Source organism: Mastacembelus armatus, chromosome 21, assembly GCF_900324485.2.
Source record: "Mastacembelus armatus chromosome 21, fMasArm1.2, whole genome shotgun sequence".
NCBI classification, from domain to species: domain Eukaryota; kingdom Metazoa; phylum Chordata; class Actinopteri; order Synbranchiformes; family Mastacembelidae; genus Mastacembelus; species Mastacembelus armatus.
Window position 1 is genome coordinate 3,803,402 of NC_046653.1, and position 24,881 is coordinate 3,828,282.

The window sequence follows — 24,881 nt, forward strand, 5'->3', positions numbered from 1 at the left end:
TTAAGTACCAACATTTATTAAAGATGTTCATATTAATTAATACTTCTTTTTACTTACCCAAATCAGGGATGACAGCATCTTTTTGAGATGCAATGGATGATAGCAACTGTTCTCTCACAAGAGGAAAGTCCGACATTTCTTTGATAAAATACTGTGCTCTAGGATTGTGTGCTATTTGTTCCACCTCTGACATATCTGCATCATTCATGCCAACACTGAAAAGGACAATTCCAGCATCTCTCAGTCTGCCCACTGGGCCTATAACATCATCTTCTGACTTTCTCCCACTTAGAAGAATCAGTATCTGTGGGACTCCCTGCTTGGCTCTGCTTCCAGATAAAGCAGTGAACACATTGTTCTTCACATAGTCAAGAGCTACACCAGTGTTCACAGTAAAGCCTCCTTTCAGTTTTATGTTGTTCAAATGACTCAAAACATCATCTTTCAGAGAGTATGTGTTCAGGATAAATTCAGTAGTCTGCTCTGTGCTGTACTGAATCAAAGCTACTTGTATTCTGCTTGGCCCAATTTCTATTCGCTTGACAAACTCTCTGACAAAATCCAAAATTTTGCTTTCACTTGCTCGCATATCATCAGATCCATCAAGGAGAAACACAATATCAGCACTCTGGAGTTCTAATTCTGCAAACAAACAAAAATTGTACAAAACCAAGATAGTTCAACATTGTTAGTGTAAAATATACATGGTATAAAAATTATATTTTTATGTCCATAAAGAAGACATCTCTAAAATGTTAAAATGCAGCTTGTTCTATTGCTTACCAATAACAGTTGGAAAAGTAGATATTTCATGAGCACCCCTCAATGTGGCTTCAACCGATGGATGAATGCTTTGCAGATTGCTAAAGTTTGTGAGATGAAAATAATGTGCTGGCGTGAAAGAGATGGTTTGCATTTCCAAGGTATCCGCAGTATTTGTTCCAATACTAAAAGTCTTTATTCCATTTTCTTTGAGTGACTGTGCTGGTCCTCTGACATCGTCCCCTGATCTTCCACCGCTAAATACATACAGATATTGAGGGACTCCTTCTGCATGTCTGCCTCCAACTGAAGCAGCAAAGACATTGTCTCTGACAAATGCCAATGCTTTGCCAATGTTGAGCGGACGCCCTAGCTTATGTTTCATTGTTCTAATGGAATTGAGCACATCATTCTTGGATGAATAGGAATTCAAGTAGAAATTGGCTGTGGCATCACGGCTGTATTGAACAACAGCCACTTGGTCTCTGTTTTCACCAACATTTAAACTTTCAACAACTTTTTCGATAAAGCTTCGAATCACTTCAAAGCCATTTTGTGAGTCATTTGATCCATCAATAAGAAACACTACATCGTTTTTCTGGGAATCTGCAATAAAAATAAAACGTCAGTGTGATTTTCTGCATGCAGCAGGTAAGCAGCTACAGTGACAGTGATCTATAACTTCCCATTCTCTTCTATTTTCTAAATACTCTTTTTTGGTTAGTTACCAAAGCCCTTAATTGGAGTAGTTTGCTCTACCTGGTGAGGAGCCTCACTTAACAGTGACAATACATAGTGCTTAGTAGTATGTATTTCCTGATAATCAGTTTTAGTCAGTGCATAATTGATTGCATGAGATATTGTTTGTAGCTCTAGTGTGTCAGCATGAACTGTTCCAATGGCAATTGAGATGACACCCATCTCTTTCAGCATTGTGACTGGGGTTCTTATGTTATCCCCAAATCTTCCATCAGTCAGTATCATGAGTATCTTTTGAACTCCCTCCAGGAATCTACTTCCAGCCTCAAAAATAAATACATGGTACCTCACAAACTGGAGAGCTGCGCCAATGTTGTGGGGGATAACCATCTTTTTGACATATACATCATCAAGAATATCATCCTCTGTTGAGTAACGTCTCAAATTAGAAATCATTTCAGCTGTGCTGCTGTACTGAACTACAGCCACACGATCTTTGTTTGCACCAATGTTTAGGTCTGCTACTATTCTCTGCACAAAGTACTTAATATCTTAGAATCATCAGAGTTAAGTAAAAAAAAACATCTCGTTTATCTGTAATCACGCACACATTTTAGCAAATGGGTGGATGATGACATTTGTGATAAAGTGTTTTGTTGCCACAGATCACTAACACTGCATGTATACCCTGAGAACAGCACAGTGAACCTTCATGAAACCAGTGAATCTTTGCATTGCAGAATTGGATGATGCCACCAAAACAACGTGAAGCAAATTCTACAGCTGTTACAGCTTGGGTCTCATTGTTAGTGTACTGGTGAATTTAACATTGAGTATTTATGTGATCGTAAGTGGCAAAGCCCCCTTACATTGCTACATTTCTATGGGAATAACATTTTCCCTGGTAAAAAAAAACAAAAAACTAAAGATTGTTTCTTTTGTCTAGGTGCATCTAAAATATTTTGTTTACAATGGGAATCCTGTGAATCATTTCATTTGGAAAAATCCAACATATCTGTGATCTAATGTGCAATGGATCCAACAGCATCAAGAGGGGGTCAGGTCAGTTACTGCGCATCATTCACTTTCAACTGAAATGAATGAGTACTAGTCTAGAGCATCTCAGTCTGACAATCTACAATGCTGCGCACGCAGTGTAAAATCCTGTCATCACAGTCTTACCATTTGATGATAGTGTGACAGCAGGAGTTTCACCCTGGTCGATGGCTGATAATATTTGTTGTTCAATGCCTGCCAAATCACTGGGATCTGCTGCATAGAAAGCTTGACTTCTTTCCTGTGAAACAGACTGCATCTCAAAGGCATCTGCATTCTTTGTTCCCACCACAAAGAGCATTACACCAATTCCTTTCAAGTTTTCTACAGCATTACTGACATCATCACTGGACCGTCCGCCAGTTAACAGAAGTAAAATCTGAGGGACACCCTGCTGATGCCTGCTTCCAGAAGAGGCAGTGAAAACATAATTCTTGACATACTGCAGGGCTGCACCAGTATTCAGCAGTGTGCCTCCTTTATGCCTCAGACGTCGCAAATTGTCTGCAACATTGTGATGTGTTTTGTGTGTGTTCAGAAAAAATTCAACATAAGGTTCTCTGCTGTACTGCACCACTGCAACACGATCTTTGTTCTCATCCACATTGAGTTTCTCTACCATTCTTTCAACAAAGCCAAGCACTGCCTGAAATTCATTTTGCATGTCATCTGAGGAATCCAGTAAAAACACAACATCACGTTGAATGGATTCAGTTTGATCTGCAGACACAAGGATGATGCTCAGTTAGAGTTACACATTAAATCTCCTAGATAGATAGATAGATAGATAGATAGATAGATAGATAGATAGATAGATAGATAGATAGATAGATAGATAGATAGATAGATAGAGTCTTACCTAAAACGGTTTGTGGTTTTAGTCTTGGTTGCTGTTGAGGCACCCTTCTCATAAATGACACAAGTTGTTCAGAAACATTCCCAATATCATCAAATCGCAGCACAGTGAAAGCATAGGAAGGGTTATGTGCAATCATTTGGAGCTCAAGTATGTCTGCATTTCTCATGCCTACACAGAATGGGATTATTTTGTCCTGTTTTAAAGCCACAGCTGCACTTGCAACATCATCTTGAGATCTTCCCCCACTCAAGAGAATCAAAATCTGAGGGACACCTTCTTGATGCCGACTCCCTGAGGAGTCAGCAAAAGCATTATTTCTCACATAGTCCAGAGCTGCCCCAGTGTGGAGGGGTTTTCCCCCTTGATGGTTCAACTCCTGGACAGCATTAAGAACATCTTGTTTTTCTGTGTAGGTTTTCAAACTGAAATGGGTCTGTGGTTCTCTGCTATACTGGACCACAGAAACACGGTCTTTGTTCTCATCAACACTGAGTTTTTCTATCACTCTTTGGACAAAATCTTTCATTGCTGGGAAGCCACGCCGTGTGTCATCTGACCCATCCAATAGAAACACTATGTCTCTTTGAATTGACTCTAATTCAACTAGAAAAGAATAGGAAAACCTTATTTAAGCATCATACATGTAGTACAATGAAATATATTCATTACACACTAATCATGACAATAAACAAGCTGTTAGATGTCAGAACACTTAAGAAAACTGGTAGATGAAGAGACTATTGATAAACATGGAAAAAATATAAGAAAAAGGACATTTTCCTCTTTCACAAATGAAAGATGAAGGTGAACCTATAAAAAGAAGATTTCAGAATGTTTTAACTTAAATGTACAGTCAATGAGGGGATATCATTGGCTCAAGGAAGAGCTGAAGAATAATAGAACAAAATGACATTTGCTGATGTGGGGCTGTCAAGAAAAAATTCTCCAAGGGACAAAAGGAAAATGTTGAAAGCCAAACAAGAAACAGTATAATCAACCAAGTATAACTTAGATCTAGTGATCTAGTGATAGTTTGAGAAACTGATCACCTGACATTCTTCAGAAGATAATGCAGTTTCATTGCAGGTCAAACTATCAAAGAGAAAATGTGCAAAAATATAATCAGGTTAAACCAATCCATTACACTTCTTACCTACAAAAGTAGGAGGCTCAGTCTGTATTTCCGTCCGGACAAATGCCGCTATCTCTGGCTGAATTGACAGAAGTTCACCAAAGACACGCAATTTGTAAAGAAATCTGGAGGAAAAGGCAATTTTTTCAAGTTGCTCCTGGTCAGCATATTTCATTCCAATGGCAAAAGAAATAACACCTATTTGTTTCAGATCTAATGCAGGTCCAGAAACATCATCGCTGGATCTGCCTGCAGTCAGTATCAACAAAATCTGAGGGACTCCTTCGAGGTGTCTACTTCCAAATGAAGGTGTAAAAATGTGATTTCGTACAAACTGTAAAGCAGCTCCTGTGTTCCGAGGTCTTCCTCCTTTATGGCGAAGACTTTTTACAGCATCGATGATAGCCTTTTTGGAGTTGTGAGTTTTTAGGTTGAAGTAATTTGTGGTGTCATTACTATACATTGCAACAGCCACTCGAACCCTATCTTGGTCAATGTCCAGCTCTTCGGCCATTCTCCTGATGAACACGCGAATAGCTGGAAGTCCAATTCGGGTGCCATCCGACCCATCAAGGAGAAACACTATGTCCCTCTTACTGCTCCCTGCATCACAAGGTGACACATGGATAGATAAAAAGAGAATTCATGGACTGCACATTGAAGAATTTCCTTTCACACTTATGCGGCTTCATCAGCATGAGCAAGTTAGAAGCTCAAAGAAAAAAGACAGTTGCTCTGAAAGAATTATTTCAAGCAGAACTGCTAAGGAGCCATCTTTTTATCAAAAAGATGTATGAAAGACTGTCAATGAATTTTCGAAGTATCATCTAAATGGGCAATGGGAAATAAGTATAAAGGAGAGCTACCTTCTGGAAAGCCACATTAATAGAGACCAGTTGAAAAACAGAATAGGTTTTAGATAGATAGATAGATAGATAGATTCTACATAATTAAATTCTTATTGATTTGTATAGCACCAAATCACAATACAATCATCCCAAGGCACTTTAAAAAACCCAACAATAAAAGTCATGCAAAATAAATGTAGCAAAACAATTCAGACTCATTTATCAATTCATCATCAATCATTAAAAATTTACTGCATGTTGAGAAAGAGTTATTCTGAATCAATGTAATGCTGTTTTTCAACCCTATGCAAAAATTCAAATGTGGATTCAAATGAGTAATTCTTACCTACTGAATCTAAGATTCGTCATGGTTTCCCCTGTGTCTTTGTTTAAGTGTAGCAATAAGTTGTGATTGGATTGAGGGCAACTTGAAGAAATCAGTGAACTTGTATGTAAAACTAGGTTCAAAGGCAACCAGCTCCAACTCTGAAAAATTGGCTTCTCCCACTCCAACTCCCACTGACACAATTTCATTCTCCTTAAGCAAAAGCTGGGCTTCTTACATCATTAGTGGATGGTTTGCTATATAGAAAATTTCAAATTTGGGGCACTCCTGCTAGTCTTGTACTGCCCATGGAGGAAGTGAAGACACTGTGTCTCACAAACTGGAGAGCTCCTCCAACATTAAGGCCTCTCCTACCCTTGTGCTTTAAATATCTATGGCCTTTATAATGTCATCCTTTGTCTTGTGAGAATTTAGATAAAAGCTGACCTCAGAGTTATAAGCAAACTGAACCACTGACACTTTGTCTTGGTCCTCACTGAGTGAGAGGGTCTCCACTATGCTCTTAACAAACAGCTTATCTCTTGGAATTTGTTTGTTGTGTTTTCAGAGCCATTAAGTAGGAACACAATATCTATACCTTCACTTTGTACTAAAACACAATAAATTCAACACAAAAAATCTGTTTCTGTGATAAATTCCCACAGACAAGTGTTTTTCTTAGAACAGGTCTAACACACCAATGAAATGAAGATTTTTCTTACCTTGATGTAGAACAGTGGTTAGCTCTTCTCTAGGAAGGCTCACGTAGTTGTTCAGCCTTTGTGGTAGTGTACTAAGCTCACTGAATTCCTTCACAGTGAAGGCAAAGGAAGGGTTGTGTGAAATGGCCTCAATCTGCTTGGGGTCTGCATCCTTGACACCAACACCAAATGGTACAACTCCTTCTGTCTTCAGTGCACCAGCAGGTTCCTTCACATTATCCCTGGACCTGCCACCAGTCAAAACAATCAGAAACTGAGGGACCTTCTGGGCAGCCCGGCTACCATGCCTTTCAGATAAGATCGTGTCCTTCATGAATCTTAGAGCAGATCCTGTGTTCAGACTTCGTCCACCAGCCAGTGTCATACCATTGATAGCTCTTTTCACCTCATCTTTGGTTTGATAGGTGTTAAGGTAGAAAACTGGTGTTGGTCTCTCACTGTGCTGAACCACAGAAATTCGGACTTTGTCAATTCCAACATCAAGTGGTTCAATTACTTTAATAATAAAATCCCGGATGTATCCAAAATCTCCTCGAACACTGTCTGTGCCATCAATGAGGAAGGCAACATCCCTTTCATTTCCCCCAACAACTGAGGAGAAACAATAAACAAAATTAGCTGTTACTAAAGAAATTCCTCATTATAGTTTGATATTAATTAACAGAAAAAGAGAAACATAAAATGTACCTGTACCTTCAGGGAATACTGTCACATCTGTATCACCAACCACTGTTGTCAACTTTGGCATGATTACTTCAGCCATAGCTGGCAAATCTGAGAAGCGTGTTTCATGGTAGGCCAAATCCTTAACAAAGGCAACTGATTTAAGGAGTTCTGCATCTGCTTGCCCAGAACTGACTGTGAAGGTCAAAACCCCACCCAGGGCCAACTGATCTGCTACATTTTTGACTTCATCTTGGGCTGGACCACCTGTGATCAGAATCAGCACCTGCTGGATTCCCTGCATCCTGCGTGACCCAGCTGATGGCAGGAACATTGTAGTGAAGGCATGGTTCATTGCAGCTCCAGTATTCAAAACTGAGCCTCCGGTCAGCCTGAGTTGAGAAATTGCATTCACAACATCTTGCCTGTTTTGGTAAGTGTTGAGATAAAATTCAATCTTTGGACGTTCAGCAAACTGCAGGAGGCCAATTTGTACCCTATCAGGACGTACATCCAGCTGGTTGACCACGTTAATAATGAAGTCTCTCACATAGGGTAAGTTAGTGCTGCCAATGTAGTTTGAGCCATCCACAAGAAACACAATGTCTCGGACCACTTTTTGAGTCTGCACAGTGGTTATCTCCACCACTAAGGAAAAGCACAAAAACAAAAAAAAATTACCCACACATAGTATCAGGTACTACCAGGATCTCAAACAAAAATCAACTACTTAGCAAAAAATTACAGGTTACATGATTTGCATTTAAACTGTTATCTTTAAGTGCTATGAAGTTTAGATAGTAGACAGACAAATAAAAAACAGAATCAGTATGCTGCACTATGTCCATTTTAGGTGTGTATGGTAGAAGGAGATACTCGTGAGTTGGGTTGTGAATAATTGACTGAAAATTTGGTTCACATTAGAAGTAAATTAAGCACACTTGTTTCTGCACTTCTTGATTTTCCACTTGTTTAATCAAAGTTTTCCTTTAATTTGTCACTTATCTATTTTATATCATTAAAGTTCAATTAATACATGTTTTGACTGCTAGAAGACAAAGAATCACCTGGTTCAGTGGGTGTTTCGGTCACCACCACTCCAGCTAGAGTAGATAATGCATTGACAATTGTCATTGGGTTGCGGGCCAAACTGCGGAAGTCCTTCAGCATGTGCACAACACTGCTGTCAAAAGCAATCTGCTTCAGCTCCTCCTCATCAGCACTCTTAGAGCCTGCAGCTAGAATCAATACTCCCATATTCAGCAGTGCATTAGCAGGTTCTTCCACACTGTCGCTGGATTTTTTACTAGTTAATAAGAGTAAAATCTGAGGTACTTTTTGCTGAATACGACTTCCCTTCTCAGGACGCAGCATGTTAGAACGTACAAAGTCCAAGGCTGCTCCAATATTGACTGTCTGTCCAGGTCTTGGTTTGATAGCACCCAAAGCAGCAATTAATTCCTCTTTGGATCCATGGGAGTTGAGATCCATCTCAAGCCGAGGGGTACTGCTGAACTGGGCCACACCCACTTGGACTGAATCTGGCCCAATTGGCATGGTTTCAACAAACTTCTTTATGAACTCTCGTATGGAGTTGATGAGCGTTGCACCCATTGTGCTGTCAATTAGGAAAATGATGTCTCGACTTGATGCTACAACTGAAAGGATAACAAAAACATTCATATGAGTATAAAAGCTAATTGTGAGAAATCACATAAGTACTAAAGGAAGTACTAAAGTAAGTAAGTACTAAAGTATAACAATGCCCAGTATGGATATTATGTAATTTTATTAAAATGAAACACATTGCAGAGTCTAGCCTGAAAGTGACACTTGATATAAGATATAATATGGGCACAACCAATACTGCAATGATATGCAGCTTTTGTGATTATTGATTTTTGGGCAAATGATGAAAAAATGAACTCCAACTGGATGCATCAGGTCGTTCTGTCTGAAGTGTTTGTACTGTCTGATGATGATCACATTAGTTTCTGTGAGATCTTATGTTTGTGGAATTGCCAAAGTGAATTTTTTACTACGAACAGCAGGTGTGTGGTCTTGTGGTCTGGTCAGATGATCTAGTTTGTGCATTCAAAATTACTATCATATTAGAAATCATCTGAAACTGTCCTTATGTCTGTGGTCTCCCACATTTTTAAACAGATTTAAGAATGGTCTAGTGTGTACCCAGCCTGAGGTGATGAAGCCTCTTCTCCTAGTACAAAAGAAGGTTGGCCACTTGGCTATTTACCTTTACAATAAATGAATGTAACTTTATGGATCTATAAATTTGCTACAGATTTGTCAGCTGAGTCAAATTCACTCTAAATAAAGAACACTAACAAGATTTAATTCTTTTAGTGTAGTGTTTTTCCCTCTGTTAAAAACTCATTACAATTGGAAATACAGCAATTTCACAAGCATACCTTACCTTGTACAATGTATTAGATTCTGTATAAGCTGTTTATTTATGAAATCCCTTTCCAAAATCCCAATAGCCCACCAACATTTACGGAGAAGTTACATACCTTCTATGATTTCATTTTCAACTGTAATGGTGCGTTGAATCACCCCATTAATGTATGGGAGCAGCTGGTCACTCATTTCTGCTACTGCACTGAAATCAGGGGCTGACAGGACAAAACTTTTATCTGTGGCAACTGCTTCCAGATCTGCAGTGGCAGTGTCACCAATCACCACACCGAATGTAATAACACCAGCCCTCTTAAGGGCCTGGTCACCAGCACCAGTATCATCAGTGGATGGGCCAGCACTGATAACCACCAACGTCTGGGGCACACCCTCATCTGCCCTGCCCCCAGCTCTTTGGCTGAAAATGCTCGCAGCCACTTCCTCCAAGGCGGCCCCCAAGTTAGATTTGTCGCCCCCTGAGTAGGTGATGCCCTTGACAGCTTCCAGCACTGATGATTTGCTGTCATAGCTATTCAGATAGAACTTTATCTCTGGGCTGGTGTTGTACAGGACCAAGGACACCTGAACAGTGTCCCTGCCCACCTCAAGGCGCTCAATGATTTTCAACACGAAATCACGCACAACGGCGAAGTTTGCTGCTCCAACGTTCTGCGATCCATCAATTAAGAATACTAGGTCAGCTGACTCTTGAGCTTTAAAGAGAGAGAAAGAGAACAAACAAAATGGAACTTGTGAAAGTGTTAACATAGTGAGGTAGAGAGGAGATTTAATCAAAGAACTCGTGCTAGCATATGATTGCATGTGTCCAGTAACATTCACAGTGAACAAATCAATAACAACATTGCTAAAACACCATACTGCATGTAGGCTGAATCAAGGAGATTTCCTAAAATGTTGTGACTTGTTTTTTCTCCTACAATTAGCTTTGCAATGTTCAAACATTATTGTATAAGTGAAACATGTTTTTCCTCTATTATAGAATGGTTATTTGGATTGCATAGAGATTACAGGGAAATGAGGATGCCTGATCAGGCACAGTACCGGGCAATTAATGTGACTGGTACTCAAACTGAGAAAAACATACAGTTTTGCAAATGGTTTTGGACATAAGATGGGAAAGTTGGAAAATGGATATATGTAAAAACTAAAGGACTGAGTCTAATACAGTAATGATGAATAACTATTTATATGCCTTAGAGAAACTCCACTGAGTTCAGCCATCCCATGCAGACTCTTGTTACAGACCTCAGATCAAGTGACCAGTCATGACCCTGTGCCCATCCTTGGTGCTTATAGATTTCCAGTACTTGAGAATATAATAAATGGAACTCCATATTAAAAAAGTAAAGTGATGTTTTGGTGATAATTCAACTTAATTTTGAATCATGTAGCCTACATTTATAACAGTAATGTGAACAATAATAAAAATTTCTTCATTGAATATTTGTTTTTGAATTTTTTTCTATTTTGACTATTTCTTTTTTTGAATGAACTACTTTTTACTGGAATTCATATTTTTGATTTCAGCAGGATACTGTGACCGATTTATAGACGTCCACATATTAAAACATTGTCAGTATACTTCTTCTGCAGGTCAAGGATGGGTCCAGGCAGGTTCATCACTGTATCAAATACAGAATATTGCACAAATTCTAAGACAAACACTATATGCAAACACATAAGCAATGGTGCATGGTTAGCTATTGTTAAAAGCTCAGTGATTGTTTTTAGATGCAATGTTTTAAAAGGTATGGGATCATCAAGACCATGATTTTTTTCCAAAGTGTTATAGACATATGGTTTTAAACTAAGGTGCCATTATATGAATTTTAACACTGTGTGTCCGCTCACTTATAACCATGTCTAATAAAGACAGTCATTATAATAGTGTATTAAATAATGACTTAAAATATGTCTTAAATTATCAGCCCCAGGGACAGAATGTTCACATTGCTTAAATAGCTTTCACTTAATTCACATCTTTAGTGCACAAACATATTTGTGCCATATATGACCTGAACACCCTTAATCTGAGATGCACTAAGGGTGTAAATCACATGCAAATCATTTTTAGATTTTTAAAGCATTACTGATCTATTTAATATGGACAAAAAGTGATGTTAATTTTGCAGGTGAATAGTAAAAGGTTATTGTGGTTAAAAATATTTGTGTTAATAAATAAATACCAGTCACGACCACATATGCAGCAGCTTCTTTCTGCACATGTAGACATATTAGTATAGTAGAGACACTGGTCCCATTTCATTACCTGTCCCTCCTCCAGTCACAGGGGCCTCATTTGCCATAGAAGCACCCCCTGACCGAGTCACTGCGCCGCAAAGCCCCACTACTAAATCTTGGATTATATCCCGCAAGGCCAGGAAAGAGTCTACACTGAACACATGAGTGTCATGGGGCAGGCTAGCCATCTCCCTGAGCTCCCAGTCCACTGCATCCTGAACTCCAACTGCAAACACCTCGACTCCTGCCAGTCGCAGCACCTGAGCTGGCTCGGACACGTCATCCTGGGAGCGCCCATCTGTTAGCACCACCACTACCTGGGCCACTCCATCCACAGCACGACTGCCCGAAGCAGTGGTCAGATGTGTACGTATCAGGAATTCCAAGCCCAGGCCAGTCCGAGTGCCCCCACCACGATAAGACATAGCCTTGATGTGTGCCAGGACTCCCTGCGTTGTTGGGTAGCTGTTGAGCTGGAACTCAGTTTTAGGCCTGCTATTGTACTGCAGAAGGGCAAATTTAAACTTGCCCCCTCCAACCTGGTGCAGTGATTGTATCAAGCTGTATAGAAATTGTCTGACATGCTCAAAGTTCTCCTCTCCCATACTCCAGGATGAATCCACTAGAAAGTACATATCAGCTGCCAACCCTTGTGCACAGTCTTCAGAAGAGAGCATTTAGGGGACAGAAGTGAAGACCAGTGAAATGATGCTTGATAGCTGGCATCAAAGTGTATTGTTTTGGTACCAAACTATAATACTTTTGCACAATACAGCTGTTAATGTAATTCTAAGTTTGACAGCATCATTCTACCTTTAAAGCTTCAGATCGAACTTGGCACTTTCACACTTTTGAGGTCTTGAGTTTTTTTTTATTTTGAGATTTTCAAGTCAGATGTTTTTAAAAACAATATTATGTAAAAATAGTATTGGAAAATGGCTCAACAATGCTCATTAGGATGGAAAATATTCTATATAAGCTACTTACATTTTTGGTTTTGTTAGAGCATCATGAGCATATGTATCCCACAGGTTCAAATGTAGATTACATAGTAGATTATGTATTTTTGGGAGAACAAAAATGTATGAAAAAAACCTCATATTCCACTGAGCATTGCTGAAAACTGGAAAAATCATGACAGAATAAGCAAAGTGACTGCTTTTTGCAGCTGAAATGTAGTTCAACTTACCTTCCTGAGCATTAAGTTTAGGGAGGAGTCCTGTAAACAGGACACCCAAAAGGGCGCATAGCGGTAACAACCAATGCCTCCTCATTTTCAGAAGAAACAAAGGGGAAACCTGCGAAACAAGAAACAAAAATTTTAAAAAAGATGATATGAACCAAAAAGCACAAACAGCAGCACTGAAAAATCTGTTCTGGCACATAGACTGCATCACTAAAACACAGCTAAAATTTCACTGTCTATAATGAATTAATAGAAACATGGCTATTGTACAGAATTTAATAAAACACAGCAAGCATGGACAGCACTGGAATTACCATGTTCATAGTTTGTTGTGTGCCCTGTGTGTAAACATGTATGGAAAAAAAGAACACAGTGAGAAGTGTATATATATCTGGGGTCCCCCAATGGTGTCACTGTCCACACAAGGGGCCTAAACCAGTGAGTTCCTTTTTTAGGGAAATCTAGACTCTTTTGGAGAGATTTTTGTGTTCTTCACTCATGCTCATGTGATTTCAGGTCACTCAGTCACCCAGAAGCCACTTCTCTGCTTTCTTTCTCTATTTACCAAGCCCAGCTAATGTGTCAACATTGTAGCTTTTCCCCTGTCCTGTTTTCTCTGATACAAGACAAAACAATGGCAGCAAGGTAAATTATTTTAAGGGCATATTTAGAAAGACATATTAATAAAAATATTAATAAATAAAAAATATTAATAAGTAGAGAATATTAATCTTTTTTTGTTTTGTTTTTGTTTGTTTTTTTGGTTCTTGCCATTTAAGCTAGAAAATACTGGACACAAAATAAGCAACACTGGATTACCTAATTGGGAAATGTATCTTTGCAATAACGCCAGGAAAAGCGGGTATAGAAGATGGATGGATGGATGGATCTTTGCAATAACTGTTCTTCACTAACTCATGAAGGAAATATTGTCTATTTAACTGCTGAATGCAGTGTTATGTTCACCAGCTACTCACAATGTTCAGCCTGCTGTTTGGTGGTGGAAAGACTGTGCGTAGAACTTAAGTTTAAAACCCCCTATCTGATTTCAAATTAAGTCTGATTGCATAAAGCAAAGAGCAGCAGGGTGGCATGGCGGTTAGCAATGTTGCCTCACAACAAGAAAGTTCCTGCCTCACCACTGCTATGAGTCTAAAATTTTCAAAACCTACACATTTCTCTTTTATAGGAATTTAATTTAATTTCTCATTAATTCACCAGGTGCATCAATGTTGCTAAAAGCTTTATTCATCCATAATTGAACACCATCGTTGTCTACTAAAAAAAGTTGACAAGTTTTGACCTGTTGTGATGTTTGTTAAATGTGTCTCTGTGATGAGCTGAGTCATCACTTCAGCTAAATGTGTAATTCAGTCACCACCAAAAACGTCGAGATCAGTTTATATTATCCAGTGAGCAGAACATACTGCTCTGTATGCCTCTCTCATTGGCATTGTTTAGAGTTAACACATTTGCAGGCTAGACCTCACACATTCATATTTAAAAAAGACCACACACCCATATGCATGTATGTAAACATACATAAGCTCAATGTAACACGGATCCATCAGCTGCCAGCAACAGATAGCATTGTCATCAACTGCACTCTTACCCTCAACACATACAGACCTCAATCACTTCACACAAGCAAGAGATATTAAAAGGTCCTTTAAAAAGCATTTTACATTATCTGACAGACAAAGTTAGCATGTAGCTGGTGACCATGATAGCGCATTCAGTAACTAGAACTGCTGGAGCTAGAGATATTTCATTCAGAAGTTAGTGGACAGCAAAGTTTAATGAAAGCTAATTATGGACTTACATTTATCAGGAGGGCACATGACTCTAAATGAATGCTAAAACCATATCACCCTAGAGGTTGATCTCACTGCAATCTGTCCAGCTTGTTACTACTGCCCTCAAGTGGCCCAGATTCTATGAATTCATTCATTAAAAAATATAAACTCATTGTTTAAACCTATTTTTGCATATAGTGAATGTTTTGTCAAAACTGACATGTAGACTATAACCAATCTAATATATCTGATACTTTGAAAAAAGTATCTAACATTAGGGCAGTTACAAAAATATTGTGAGTGTGTGAGGTTGTTTGTCTCTATGTGTCCCTGTGATGGACTGGTGACCTGTCCAGGGTGTACCCCTGCCTTTCACCCAAAGAGAGCTGGGATAGGCTCCAGGAGATCCCTGTGACCCTGGTTAGGAATAAGCAGGTATGGATGATGGATGGATGAATAAATAAATTTTCCAATGCAAAAAAGTTGCATGTAACTGCTTGTACATCCTGCCACGCTGGCACAGCTGTATTTCTTTTAGCAACTAACCATTTAGCCACAGTGTATCAGCAGTTATAAATCCCACTCCGCACGACTCAATTTCATCACCCACCACCCACCCACTTGCAGTGGCTGTATTTCATTTTAGTCTCAATTCTATCATTATTTATAAATACTGTTGCAAATCAAACATACACCAATATGCATAAATAGAGGGCCTTGCTTAGTTTGCACTAGGCATTATAAATTTGTCCAAGATTATATGCATCTATTAAGAAACCGCACAATCATCCTCTGGGCCTAATGGGTTGCATTTAAAACTGGCTCAGCTCCCGTAACACTTTATTACAGGCTAAAAACAAATTACATATCAATTATACTGTCAACAACAATTATTTATGCCAATATGCATATATTAATACTAAAGACCAGTTTGTGTAAACAACATCTTTTTAACAAACTGCTGACAAATCTGAGTTAGAGAGCAAGGACTAATTTCAGACCAATAGATCTGCTTTGGAGTTTATGGAAACTCTACACTGCCACTCAGTGGCATCACATGAGGAAATATCCTTTCTCCATACACGTTCCATCACACCTCCACATGTATGAATCAAGCTCTGTGGACCTACAAACCCAACCCATCTCTCATGACATGCCATGTGTGGCACAGATGAGAGGAGGATCGATTAAGTTAAAAGAGAGAGAGGAGGAGGCAGGCTATGCGGCCAGTTCCACACAGCTGGAGTGTATTAGCCTGTCTGACATCTAGCAGATGTATTTTCAAGCATTGTTGGCCAATGTAGAGTTCAAATACTAAGCCTGACACCCATGCAGCACTGGTTAGAATGAGAAGAGATATATGTGACAAAGTGGCAAGAATCTATACATCTATTTTCAACAAATGATGGACACTTAGTGACTTCATTTGTAAGAACTTTATAACCTTTGCAGTAATTGTTGTTTGCTTGTACTGTATCGCCTTAAAAAAACATTGGAGCAAAAGTACCCTGAAACATAATTTTTCTGAAAAATATACCACCCTTCCAGACATGAAAAAAGACAACAATGTGCAGAAAGTGGTGCAGTCATTAAACATACTAACATTGAATTATGCTGTAATTCCTTATTACGAATCTTCCTGACACAACCCTGCCAGTAACGAATTCAGACTTCCAAGAGGAGCTCTAGTATTGTCATAATGCTGGTAGTAATTTATGTGAAAATGCTTCAAACACATGAAGCCAAATGTGGAGTGCACACCAAGTTTCCTCTCGCTTTGAACAGTGACCAAGTTCTTTCTGGATCTGTCATAGCAACGAATTACATGCAAACATGAGCTACGTGGAAGCAGTAGCTCATGAGAATTAGTTATGACAAATTTCCACTGGAATTGTATTATATTATGACTCAAAAAAGAAAAATAATGGAATTTGTGCATCATATCCCACATGCACACAACAAAGTGTTGAATTCCTCTGTTTTTGCCTGGACATTCATGTAAGAGATGCACAATATTAATGACTTGCACCTGGTCCACAAAACCCTGAAGCCCACCACCCGCACCACCACTCGCACCACCCCATCTCTTTTGTCCAATGGATAGAGCCTCTTCCTTGGTTCTGCCGGTTCATCTGGCCCACAGTTTGGAAAATATTTTCTTCACACTTTTCCGCTCTTGCATTCATTTCAGAGAGGGTGTGGTTTTGAGCCACCGCTGCAGTGGAAACATGTACCCATCCACTTACTCCTCTTTAGAGCTCTCTCTGCGGGTGTGGAAATTTAAATATGTGTATGTTTTACCATGTTGTGAATTTGTAAGGTACATCAAAATAGTTGCAATGCAAAAAATTTTCTATCAAACAATTACTGATGACATCTTTCCTTTTAACATCTTCTTCTCCTTTCAGCTGCTCCCTTCAGGGGTCGCCACAGCGAATCATCTGCCTCCATTTAACCCTATCCTCTGTATCCTCCTCACCCACACCAACTATCCTCATGTCCCCCTTCACTACATATCTCTCCTTTTTACATAAGTTACAAAATATTTAATAGGTGACTGCTAAAAGAGACGTAACCTGCTTTTTCCATCATGCATTCAGCCGTAGAAAGTATATTACAAAACTCAAACTATTTAGTGCAAATCAACTCTTCACAACTTCACTACTCTAACACTGAGCCTCAGACCTCAGATGCAGTATCTCAAGGATTTTTCTTTCTAACCACAATTATGACACCTATAAATTCAGTTTAACTAGACTGACATTGTTGAAAAGAACAGTAGCATTTTGATAGTGTTTTAGCAGCATTTATGGTGCTTTAGCAGGAACCAAGCGTGTCATACAAGACTTTTGCAAATAAAAAAAGCACACACACACCCCTCTCCACTCACATGCATCATACATAACATTTCTGAGGTCTCTTCCTTCATTGTAACTGTGGCTTACTTCTTGCGCTTGCAGTACTTTCACCACTAAAGTATAGGTTTCAGTCATGCTGCTAAACACAGCCTGTCTGATATTTGTGAGCTATAAGGCAAAAACTCTGTAGAATCCAATGATTACAACATAAGGATACATTGTATGACAAAAACTAAGAAATGAAACAAGTATGCAAGAAGCAACTTTTTTGTGCAACATTCACCAATATAGCAGATTCAAAAGTTAAAACTTACCCTGAACTGAATCAGCTGTACTCCACTGTATTTGTTTTTGAAGAAAAATGATAGTTTCAATTATGTGCAAGCTGGACGTTTGGTCATTATCGTCCTGTTAAATTCTCCTTGCTTCCTTTTCCAGCACCTCCCGAAGGAAGGTGGCTGAACAGGGCAGTGGTGAGAAATAAGAGAGTGCAGTGAAAGATAGAGAGAGAAAGGTCCTGAGTGAAAAGGGAAATGGTTGAGACAAAGAGGCAGACAAGAAACAGACAACCTCCCAGTCTCAAACCAGAGAAGCTGTGGTGCTGGGTTCAAGGCTAGGATGGGACAAACTTCCAAAGTCCTGGAGTTCTGCCACCACTCTCTTCCTCCTCCCACTTTCTCTAAAGAAAGGGGGGAAGAGAGAAGAGTGTGAGCAAGGAGGGGGAGAGAGAAATAAATGAAAACCAGACACATAGCCCTGTTTGGTCTGGATGTGAGCAGTGGTGAGAATGATGTCACAAAACTGGAGGATTAAATCCTTACCTTTGCCTACATTTTGCCATTTCTCTCTCGACCTTTGTAGGACCCTTTGTCGAAATGGTAGACAATATTTTTCTCAGCCTTGAAAAAAAGCATAATATAGTTTGAGTAACTACTGTAAAATCCATTAGTAAAGTGATTTAGATAAAGAAAATGTGTTAATCAGCTAGTTTGTTAATTAATAAGTTGATGATTTAATGACTATGACTTTATACTGTGTCAATTTAGATCCCCCTATCTCAGCAATTAATAAATGTGATGTATTGTGCAGCGGCAAGCTTGAAATGTAGTCTCATAAAATAACACAAATAAACTCACAAATCTCCTACAAAGGAATGTGCAAGACAGTGTTCTGGCAGATGTGCTGTAAAGAAGAGCAGTGTCACAGTGCCATGGATTTAATTGTTCCATGGAAACAAAAAAAAAATGAAACCATAAAGTTGCACAGCAATTGTAGCCTATAAAGATAATGCTTATGAGTTATTTTTCAAATTCTGAGCTCTCCACAGAGGCACACAAACCGAATGTACAGTGGATGTAGCAAATGGAAGAAATACATTCTTTATGTTTGTAGGATTTCCTGAGAAATGTTTCTGCGTCCTGGCTGGATATTACAAAAATAAAATACTTTCGCATTGGAGAAAAGCAAAACTTTAAACTGTGTAAGTATAATTAAAATTGCAAGATCTATTATTTTAAAAATAGCTGAGTATTAATTGTATCATTGGTATCTTGTTGTAGACAGCTCTTGTTACAGTATGTAAAATAAAATAGCAATATGTTTGAAAGCTGTACTAAGTATTATTATAAACGCAATGGATATCATGATGGCTGTGTGATGTTAAAGTTTTCCTTATAGTAAGAATTAACTACAGTAACTCTGCAGCCCCCCACTGCTCCAAGGGCGGTGTTAGTACCTTACTGTTTCTGTGTTTGTTTGTTTTGTTTTTTTATGGCTAACAACTTTCCTGTTTTGGTTTAATTTCACTGCTCTCATCAACCTCACTTCAAGTCTAAACGGAAAATGAATATGCATGTGAAAAACCTTGTCAGTGTTGATAAAATGACACCCATTTCATTCACCTGAAATTTGCTTGATGGGGTATATTCCTTCCTCTAGCTACCACTTATACAAACTGGACCAACATGCTTTCTACATGTGGTGGTAAGTAACTGCTTTCTAAAGCAATCACCAAAAAAAATTGATGAAGTAATACCATATATATCATTTACCATGTTAAGGTTTACAGCATGTTTCACTGCCTCCAAATGGCGAAAAAATTCCACTTCAACAATTAATCAAATGGCTATATCTGATGTTGCTTGTATGGACAAACTCAGACAATATTAACACCTAACTGCAGTTCCCTGCAGCCCTACAACTTTACTACAACTGTAGCTTTGCCATTATTTAGATTTTCTGTTTCTGATTGAATAAAAGCCAGACCAGTTTCAGTGAAAAACTTTCTGATCAACTTACTGTACTAAACCAGTCCAGATTCAATGCAATGTTTGGAACTAGCTGCTGAACTTAAAAAAAAGTTAAATGAAAGTTGAATGAATATGGACATACATTTGTCAGAAACAGTCTCCAGATTAACATAGATTTTGCTATGTATGAATGTATAAAAATGTTTTAAACCATTAGTATATAGCATTGGATGTTTTATAATAGCCTAATACAATGAACTACACAAATGCACTAAATGTCAACAGGAAAGATCCTTCAGCAGCACTTTGCTGTTGTACTCTAAAAAAAATGCCAAGCTCCAAGCCAAATGGAGGGAGGATTTCTGCAGCATTCTTTTTTGTCAGTGAGTTAAAACAGGCTTTGTTCCTAGAGGTCAAAATACTATGAAATGAACTTCACTCCCTTACATCTGTGTGAGCCGGAAGTTGAGCTCTAACAGCAGTCGAAAGTCTGGTAATATATGCTTTCCATTGAGGTACCTCTGTTCTATTTCTTAATACATCAAATGCAAAGTACAAGGGACTTCAAAATACGCCATATGGAAGTACTTAAAGCACTGGCCCAATGCATCAGTGCTCCATTGTCTGTTATTCATTCCTGACACCACCAATATTTCCAGCATTGCTGCATGTTATGACAGTGCTAGGCAACCACAGTTGTAATGTCCATTCACATACAGTACAAGTTGTTACACTGTATGTTCACAGAGAAAAAATCTCATAAGCAACCAGACAAAATAGATAGTTATATTAACTGTGTAAATCAGTTTTTATTGAAACTATTTATTTATGCTGTGAGTTGACATTAAATCAAAAGAATCAGGCCCACCAGATAGACATAGGAAACATGTCTTACATACACTGTCTTATGAGTAAGAACTAACCTTTTGAAATTAGAACCTTTCGTATTAGAAGGACTACTATTTATATTGTTGGGTTATGTAAATGTTACACTCACTGCTTGTAACAATTGGTTTCCTGTGATGCTTTGATCTTGATTATCTCACTGATAACTGTCAGTTTTTGTAACACTGAAGCTGAACACTGAAATGTGATACAGAACAAATAAAAGTAATTAAACTTTTGATTAAACATATAAACTGGAACAAATGGCCATTTTCGTCTGCACAGAGATGATGTTTTGGGCGTAGCTGTAGTGTCATCAAGTTTGTACAGTACGTGGAAAACATAAAACAGGAAATGTGTTTTTCAGCCATGTAAAACTGTGATGTCATAGAAAAGCATGGGACTCCCCTCCACAAAACTAGAGTATTCACTTTGTTTTTGGAAGTTGTTTTCGCCTGTGAAGACGTTACAGTTAGGAACAAACTGTTGACTAGCCAGCTTGAGAGGAAGATGTAATTCCACCAACACACTTATTTCCACTGGAACATAAGCATGGGTGTAGATGAATGGGACTTAACTCAGGCCTACCATGTCTGATGTATTTATGTTCACAATAACAGTAGCTGTCCAACATAAGTAGGCACAAATAGGGAAGTAATATATACAGAAGATATACAAAAGATAGATAGATAGATAGATAGATAGATAGATGATAGATAGATAGATAGATAGATAGATAGATAGATAGATAGATAGATAGATAGATAGATAGATAGATAGATAGATAGATAGATAGATAGATAGATAGATAGATCGATAGAGCTACCAAAATCCAGTTACTAGCACCTCTAAAGTTAATTAAAGTTATATCAATTTGATTAATCTCCATTAAAATCAAGCATGAAAATAACTTCTGCAAGTTACACTTAAAATGTATAAAATACTGTAAATTAAGCTGTTATTCTAGTTTTGTTATTAAATTAAAACAATGCACACTACTTTACCAGCTATCATGTGCAACAGTGTTTTGTATTAATCTGAGACTAGACGTTCTGCATGTTAAAGGTTTGAATTTACTGCATATCTAATTCAGTTCAGAAAGAATATTATGGTTATTTGATAGACCTCTGTAATCCAAGATCCACTGAACAGCCTGACTAAACCATTCATGACTAACAAGTTGGCATGCAATGGAAACAAGAGGAATGTAGTGAGGAGTTAACAGATTTCAGAACAGGGGGTCAAAGTGCCTAATATTCAGTTTTAGGCTTGGTCAAGTTCAAAAGTGAATGTAAATCAAAATAAGTGAAGTGACAGAGACCTTTTGAGCTGGATCATAGAATTACTATAAAGTCTCCTATAAGGTGACAGTGTTTGAGATACCAGGCACTGCCTTATGTCTGCTTCAACCAAAAATAGTTTACAATGGCTTTATTAACTGTGTGGGTAATCATACTGTTTTGTTGTGCTTCACAGAAGATTCACTGACTGGCAAATATGCTGTACTTTCCACTTGGAACAACTTTCATTCAGTACCACACAATGACTCATGAACATGAGTCCTATGAAATAAGCATTTTCTGTTATTTTACACAAGGCTCCACGTTCTCTTCAAGCCAACATGATTTCCAGTGTATTACAAAAGTATAGTCAGTAGCATTCCCTGTTCTGGTACATATCTGCACTATAAACAAGCAGATAGGGTGAGACTTAAAGAGTTTTTTTCCTGTGTTTCCAGCAAGTCATCTCCAAAAGCCAAGGTACCATTCCCTGAAGTGGAATATAAAGATCATATCTGGACATACAAGCCAAAGCATAAGCCTAAATATGGAACTTTTCTAAAGACAATTCTTGAGTTCTGGCATAAATACATAGATTATAGGTTTATTATTCCACAGTGCTATGCTGTGTCACTGTTCCAGGTTTGCCTGACAGGGTAATGAAAGACAAACTGATGCTTAGAAACGTTCTAGTTGTTGGCAGTTTGAGAGACATTAAAGCTGCGATTCTCACCCTCTACAGAATTTGTGTCGTATTTCTATGAATATTATTTTACACATTATTACAGGCTTGTACACATCATTAAGATTTAAATGTACCAAAAAATGTTTAAATGTACCAAGACAAATTTGCATTGTTGCCATTGCAAATAGAATAACACTTTATCTACCACACTTTAATAACACAATTCAAGTATAATGTGCAATGACAAGTACCCTATGATGATTTATGTAGTCATTGTAATGTTTTCCCGGTAAAGTGCAATTATTGCTTTATATCAAATCATAGAATTTCAGCTACTATGTTGTCACATCTGGAGTCATCTGGTCAGCTTTTGAAACATGTTGATGCACTGAGAGATATGAAGGAAACATTCCATTACACAAACATGGAAAACATCCATTTCTTTTCCAAGATTTAATAAAGTATAACAACTTTCATGTCATTTCTTATCTTTCAAACCAGCAGGCTATTTCATTAACAAATATGTGAGCTGAGCTGGAGTGTTGATAGTCATCTCCTCTCTGTGCAAACTGGTCCATGACATGCAAGTCCGGTGCAGGGAGAGCAAGGAATGTTATGGAATGTCAGGTGATATGTATCACATGAATTCAGTGTGGGACTGAACTGGAAAAAGTAGTATTTTAGTGGCTACAAACCCCAATGTGACCAGAAAACAATGGAAAGTTTAACCAGCTTCATATACTTTCACCAAGAAGTGATTTTTCCCCCAGATAGGCATATGTGTGTGTAACCTTACTTGGTCTCCCTGTTTGGGTTTGCAAATGCAGAGACAACAAGAATCAAGTAAGAACAAAAATGATTTATTTACAAAAAACAGAGGAACTGAGAATCACAGGAAACTGAGAAATCTATCATGAAACACATGACACATGAAAACACTGAGCTAGAACACAAAACTGCAACAAGCACCATGAAGACTGAATTAATCTAGTGGAAAACAAACAATCTTCTGATAAACAAGAACCAGAAAGTGTAGCCTTAAATAGAGCTGCTCATTAGAGACCAGGTGCAGCTGCCTCATCAGCAGCTCAGCCCACTCTCTCTCACCCCTATTTGTAGAGGGAGGCAGAGAGAGAAAACACACAGGCAGACCAACAAAACTCATAATCCTCACTCTCACCTGAGGAACAGATATCCCTAGCACTGGGTCACTACACAGTGTCTATTTTAATATTAGCTAATAATGTTAGCTAATAGTGTCAGGGTATTTTTCACTCTCAAAAATGTTTTTTTTTTCTTCAAACAATTGTAATTAGAAGTTGACAAAAATACAACAAAAGATGAGCCTACATTATGAAGTTAGGATTTCAAAATGAATGAAGAGACAGAAAACAAAAGTTCGGGGGCCAGAAAGTTTCAATCTGTTGTTTAGATGCCACAAACTACCCTCAATCTACTGCCCTCAATGTTGTCCTCAGTTGTCTTCACGGAAAAGCCAAACTAATATACAGTACTGACATCTGTTTTTCTATTCTAAGACCTTCTCCCTGAGATGTTTGCCACAAAAATTAATGGATATAAGGTGCAACCATTTTTATTTTAGGGCTTGGTTGGGAATCAATTTAAATAACAAACAAAACAAACTTCTCATACAAGAGAGACTCAAATAATCGCAATACACATTATAAAATTGTAATAATGTGAATAAAACCAGAAAATAGTGCTATAAAGTACAAATGACTATCATTATTATTACTAGTAGTAGTAATGGAAATAGTAGTATTAATAAATTATTAGTGTTATTAGATCAATGTTCTTAATGCGGTCTCAGTTATCCCATGCTGCTGCAGAATTTGGAGCTGCTATCCTCATTATGCATTTCATACAGAATTAGGTTTACTTCTTAAGTCTGACAGATGTACCAGATGTGTGTGTGTGTGTGTGTGTGTGTGTGTGTGTGTGTGTGTGCGCGCGCGTGCGTGCGTGCGTGCGTGCATGTGTGTGTGTGTGTGCGTGCGTGTGCGCGTGTGTGTGTGTGCATGTGTGTTCAGGTGTAAACTGCTTACATTTTTAGGAGGAGCGGCGTGGGGATTGGGGGAGGAAGGCAGTGGAACGCACTCGTCCTCACAGAGCGAGGAAACAGAAACTTATCTCTCCTGCCAAACGCATTTGTTGAAAGCTTGCTTTTCACAGTCCACT

General features: G+C 38.3%; 1 protein-coding gene across 1 annotated transcript; it reads right to left on the reverse strand.

Moving 5' to 3' along the window:
* Positions 1–2,513: 2,513 nt before the first annotated feature.
* On the reverse strand, positions 2,514–18,190 carry LOC113123071 (collagen alpha-3(VI) chain-like). Its single transcript, XM_026294837.1, has 10 exons — positions 17,898–18,190; positions 12,933–13,041; positions 11,772–12,404; positions 9,598–10,194; positions 8,134–8,724; positions 7,091–7,714; positions 6,404–6,994; positions 4,530–5,111; positions 3,377–3,979; positions 2,514–3,237 (listed from the first exon to the last, which is right to left on the reverse strand). Exons 2-10 carry the CDS (start codon positions 13,015–13,017, stop codon positions 2,597–2,599), a joined length of 4,947 nt encoding a protein of 1,648 aa, XP_026150622.1. The 5' UTR covers positions 13,018–13,041; positions 17,898–18,190; the 3' UTR covers positions 2,514–2,596.
* Between the last annotated feature and the right edge of the window lie 6,691 nt (positions 18,191–24,881).